Source organism: Schistocerca piceifrons, chromosome 3 (assembly GCF_021461385.2).
Source record: "Schistocerca piceifrons isolate TAMUIC-IGC-003096 chromosome 3, iqSchPice1.1, whole genome shotgun sequence".
NCBI lineage: Eukaryota > Metazoa > Arthropoda > Insecta > Orthoptera > Acrididae > Schistocerca > Schistocerca piceifrons.
This window is the reverse complement of record NC_060140.1, coordinates 400,550,042-400,556,041: the sequence shown is the minus strand read 5'-3', so window position 1 is coordinate 400,556,041 and position 6,000 is coordinate 400,550,042. Positions and strand designations below refer to the sequence as shown.

At 44.1% G+C, this 6,000-nt stretch overlaps 1 protein-coding gene across 1 annotated transcript in view; it reads left to right on the top strand.

Annotated features, from left to right (window-relative positions):
• The first annotated feature begins 5,230 nt into the window (after nucleotides 1-5,230).
• The window catches only part of LOC124788692 (UNC93-like protein), a 471,748-nt gene continuing 470,978 nt past the window's right edge, over nucleotides 5,231-6,000 (top strand). Inside the window, exon 1 of the mRNA XM_047255972.1 lies at nucleotides 5,231-5,513. Within this exon, the coding sequence (XP_047111928.1) occupies nucleotides 5,231-5,513 (283 nt within the window). The remainder of the gene's footprint in view (nucleotides 5,514-6,000) is intronic.

The window sequence follows — 6,000 nt, the reverse complement described above, 5'->3', positions numbered from 1 at the left end:
ATAGAATGAGAATGAACAAGCCTTTACAAAACAAAATACAGAAACGTCTGCCAAGTTCTCTACTGTGCTGTGAATCAAGTATTCATACAATAACAGAAAATGAAACTTCTAACAACAACAAAATGGTTCAAATGGCTCTGAGCACTATGGGACTTAACTTCTGAGGTCATCAGTCCCCTAGAACTTAGAACTACTTAAACCTAACTAACCGAAGTACATCACACACATCCATGCCCGAGGCAGGATTCGAACCTGTGACCGTAGCGCACTCCTGTCCATCATGAAATTACCACACACTGGTACACTAAATTCATACTAACTCTCTGCGAAATCTTCCCGAAAAGAATAGCTGAGGGCTACTTTGATGATTACACTACATGCTTCACGTGGTCAACTTGGTTTACACAAAGAGTGTAATTCCTCAATAATTTTGATGATTAAAATAAATTACATCGAAACACAAATTACAAAAGAAAAACCTCAAACTGGTTACTATCGTCTTACTATTAACCTGATGGGTCAAACAATTGTATAAGCAAGTGGTACTGGTCTCACAATGTGCACCCCATGTGGGTTGAACATAAAGAAAAGTTGCTATATTGAAAAATATTGTCAAGGCGAGACATTATAATCTCACGTACATTCGCATTTAAGATTGATGATCCTAGTTAGAGTTACAGATCATCCACACGTGGTTCCACTTTACTCGCAAAGTAGTGACAAAGCAACTACTGGAAGATATTCTGAACTTCGCACTCAAATTACACTGCATTGCAATTTAGGATAACATTAGATATTTTAGATCTAAACCTGAAATAAAGGTGATTAAATTTTCATTTAGGCTGAACTTAAGAAATCCATTGCCCTGCAGACTTAGCAGGGATGCGCTTAGCCAGAGATCTTACCACTTAGGACGCTCGCCGCGGACCGACTGGCCTGGGCCCCTGCCGAGGGTGCTTAACAGATACAAACGGAAGTGACCAGAGAGGCAGCTTCCTATACCAACATGAGAAGGGATGGACAGGACCATACTAAGAATAGAAACTTCTTTGCTTCTAGAAAGCGTAGCTACCTGTTCCGACATTGGTCCTACTGTTCTCTAGCAGACAAGCTTGTTTGCTACCATCAAGTATGCAACTAGAAATACATTTGTTCATTCATCCTTTCACACAGAAGGGAAGGGGGATGACAGTATTTTATCATATACAGTACATAAAAGAAAGCGGATGTAGGTTCCTTATGAGACTGTGTGACATGAATTACATATAAACTGTGTTTTAAAGTGTAGTAGTGTGACAGATCGTTCTTGTTAATGTGTAAAAGTAACACATTCCACTGCTCAGTCTTCTCCCAGATAGTCAGAAACACCTCAGTAAATTTCGAAGAGGAATTTATGCCGTAAATGACAACAGATTTAAGAAATTAACATGAAAGGAATCGAACAGAGACCTTTCAGCATACCATTCCGGTGTATTACTTGTCGCAACCTCCGTGGCATGGAATGGAGCAATTTTCTTGTTGTTTCCGACGTGATACCTTCCCATTCTGGAAGGAGAGCCTCTTTCAAAGAGGCCTTACTACGGATGTCGTGTTTTCTCACTCGTGTTTCCAGCTCACTCCACAAGTTTCCGATGGGATTCAGGTCTGGACACTGAGCTGGTGTTTTAAGAGTGTGTGGAGTGTTGTAGAGCAACCACAGCCGGACAATTTGCGCCTTATTTTTGGGATCATTGTCCTGTTGGAAGTAATAATTTCTAGGAAGACCCAAGGCGTCAACACTCTGTTGTAAGTTCTGTTTGAGAATGTTCATATACACAAATCTGTCCATGGTACCTTCCACAAACACTAATTTTCCGACACCGGAGGCTGACATACAGCCCCATACCACCACTCAACCACCTCCATGCTTCACCGTGGGTTGAATGATATTTCGGTCGAGGACTGCATTCGGTCTTCTCCAGACCAAGATCCTACCATCATTGTGCACGATATTAATTTTGCTTTCATCACTAAACAATACAGTGTCCCAGAAGTCTGCTAAATACATGCTGTTTCGCGAATTCCATCCGCCACATCCAGTTCTTTTGGATGATGTAGGGCTTTCGTCTCGGTACCCTGGCTCTGTAGCCCGAACGATTGAGAATGGTACGAACTGTCCTTGGGGTCATGTCCTTTCGGAAGTGGTCATGTACATATGCGGACAGTGTCGACGTTGTCGTTTTCGGGTTTTTCTTGATGATTCTTAGTAGCATTCCGGTCTCTCTTGTTGTAAGCTTATGTGGACGACCGTGTCGTTCACTGTTTATTACAACATGTCTGTCCGTATATCGCTTAATGATAGATTACACAGTCGCTCGGCTTAGTCCAAGGATGTTCGAAATTTCGGCATACGACTTGTGTTGAAGATGTTGGGCGAGAACAATGTTTCGTTCCTCAATGGTCTTTTCCTTCCCCTTGTGGCCCATTCTGCTGTTCCACGGTACCCACGTCCGACGTGGTGTTACTTCACGGCGGCCACACGACTACACGAGTGTGGCATGCACTCCGGGGCTGCGTCAGCCCTTTGTTTGGTTGAAAGTAGTCCGCTGCATGAATACATTTCGCCCTGTCGTAGACCATGCGGAGTTTAACATATTTTATTTTCCCAGAATAGATTCATGGCATACGGGAAACTTCATTACCAAGAACATGGTCATCTAACGCTACGTCATCGTACTTATTCGTATCGGCGCTGTGGGTGATTTACTATCCCAACACACCATCGTAGTTTGTCACCACCTACTGTATGAATACTTATTTCCATGACTGTACTTGACGACAGACGATTTGAGAAAGTTCCTATTACACCATCAAATTTTTTGACAGGAATATTTGACAAAGAAATACACGGTGGCGCACAAAATGTGTTACCATTTTGTTTTTGAATATAAACTTTATTGTCAATACAATCTGAAAGGAAGATATAATACAATGAAGAGCCGTCCATGGAGATTTGTTCTAACTCAGCACATGCTCAATATGTCCACCATTTCGTTTCCTAACCTCCTTTTAACGAACACTGAAGTTAGTGATTACCCTATGGCACATGTCTTCCGTAATTTCACTGCAAGCTTGAAGAATAATTCTTCTGAGCGCCATTAAATTCCACAGCTTCTTGATACTGCCTTGCCCTTCAACACGTAGTGGTTAATGCAAGATGGAGCAAGGCCACATACTGCAAACACTGTGCTGGAGTTTTTACACGGGCATTTCGACATGCGGATCATTTCACTCAGGTTTCCAGGTCGCTTCAATGACGGACAAAATGGGTCCCCCAATAGTCCAGACCTCAATCCATGTGACTTTTTTCTTTGTGGGTACCTATAGGAAAAAATTTTTCCCGAAACGTCCACGTGATTTAATGGAGCTCAGAAGACTTATTCTTCAAGCTTGCAGTGAAATTACGGAAGGCGTGTGTCGTAGGGTAATAACTAACTTCAGTGTTCGTTTGAAAGAAGTTAGGAAACGAAATGGTGGACATATTGAGCATGTGCTGAGTTAGAACAAATCGCCATGGACGGCCCTTCATTGTAGTATATGTTCCTTTCAGATTGTATTGACAATAAAGTTTATGTTCAAAAACAAAATGGTAACACATTTCGTGTGCCACCCTGTATGATAGTGTAATACCGGCCTTATGCTCTGCAAAATACCGTACTAACGGAAGTAACCGGTAATGAATGCTTTGTATTGGACGTGTACCTCGAATTCATACGGTACAACATTTAAGAAGGATATTAGGAGTAATCCATCGAACTACAGACCTATATCATTGACGTCGGTTTGCAGTAGGGTTTTGGAGCATATACTGTACTCAAACATTATGAATAACCTCGAAGGGAACGATCTATTGATACGTAATCAGCATGGTTTCAGAAAACATCGTTCTTGTGCAACGCAGCTAGCTCTTTATTCGCACGAAGTAATGGCCGCTATCGACAGGGGATCTCAAGTTGATTCTGTATTTCTAGATTTCGGGAAAGCTTTTGACACCGTTCCTCACAAGTGACTTCTAATCAAGCTGCGGGCCTGTGGGGTATCGTCTCAGTTGTGCGACTGGATTCGTGATTTCCTGTCAGGAAGGTCGCAGTTCGTAGTAATAGACGGCAAATCATCGAGTAAAACTGAAGTGATATCAGGTGTTCCCCAGGGAAGCGTCCTGGGACCTCTGCTGTTCCTAATCTATATAAATGACCTGGGTGACAATCTGAGCAGTTCTCTTAGGTTGTTCGCAGATGATGCTGTAATTTACGTCTAGTAAGGTCATCCGAAGACCAGTATCAGTTGCAAAGCGATTTAGAAAAGATTGCTGTATGTTGTGGCAGGTGGCAGTTGACGCTAAATAACGATAAGTGTGTGGTGATCCACATGAGTTCCAAAAGAAGTCCGTTGGAATTCGATTACTCGATAAATAGTACAATTCTCAAGGCTGTCAATTCAACTAAGTACCTGGGTGTAAAAATTACGAACAACTTCAGTTGGAAAGACCACATAGATAATATTGTGGGGAAGGCGAGCCAAAGGTTGCGTTTCATTGGCAGGACACTCAGAAGATGCAACAAGTCCACTAAAGAGACAGCTTACACTACACTCGTTCGTCCTCTGTTAGAATATTGCTGCGCGGTGTGGGATCCTTACCAGGTGGGATTGACCGAGGACATCGAAAGGGTGCAAAAAAGGGCAGCTCGTTTTGTATTATCGCATAATAGGGGAGAGAGTGTGGCAGATATGATACGCAAGTTGAGATGGAAGTCATTAAAGCAAAGACGTTTTTCGTCGCGGCGAGATCTATTTACGAAATTTCAGTCACCAACTTTCTCTTCCGAATGCGAAAATATTTTGTTGAGTCCAACCTACATAGGTAGGAATGATCATCAAAATAAAATAAGAGAAATCAGAGCTCGAACAGAAAGGTTTAGGTGTTCGTTTTTCCAGCCCGCTGTTCGGGAGTGGAATGGTAGGGAGATAGTATGATTGTGGTTCGATGAACCCTCTGCCAAGCACTTAAATGTGAATTGCAGAGTAATCATGTAGATGTAGATGTAGATGTAGTCGTTACTTTTAAAGCATTAATTTCAAGGAATACTCGCAGCGGCCAAGGCTGTTCCGCGAATAGTTTGGGCTGACGCGGCGAGTAACGCCGTGTGAGAATGCGTGGGTAGCCGGCTGGCAGAATGCCGGCCGGTGTCACATGGCGGTCGGACGGCCAGCTGACTGCGGCAGCCATTGTCCGAGGTTAAGTGCGCCGGGCTCGGCCTTGGCGCGCCACTGGCGCAGACATCGCAACTCTGGCCGCGCTGGAACGGAGCGGAACGCAGGCGACGCGCGGCCCGCCAACCGGTTAGCCAGTTGCGGCAGTCTCGCCGGCGCCAACGCGGCAAGCCACGTGCCGCTCCGGACAGCGCGCCCCTGCTGCACTCTGCGCGCCGACATGGACCGCGCCGTCTCGCTCTACACCTTCCAACCGCCGCCAGGTTCGTTACAATACTATGTCATCATCATCATGATGCTCTACCGCTGTAGTAATTAGTCTTTTCGCAAATACCTGACTGCCTCCGGCTCGATGTATACCGAACCACACATGTTGTTCTCAATGGAGAGACGTCTACAGACGTTAAAGTAACCTCTGGCGTGCCACAGGGGAGTGTTATTGGACCATTCCGTTTCACAATATATACAGGGTGTTACAAAAAGGTACGGCCAAACTCTCAGGAAACATTCCTCACACACAACTAAATAAAAGATATTATGTAGACATGTTTCCGGAAACGCTTAATTTCCATGTTAGAGCTCGTTTTATTTTCGTCAGTATGTACTGTACTTCCTCGATTCACCGCCAGTTGGCCCAATAGAAGGAAGGTAATGTTGTCTTCGGTGCATGTGTTGACATGCGACTCATTGCTCTGCAGTACTAGCAACAAGCACATCGGTACGTACCATCAACAGGTTAGCGTTCATGAC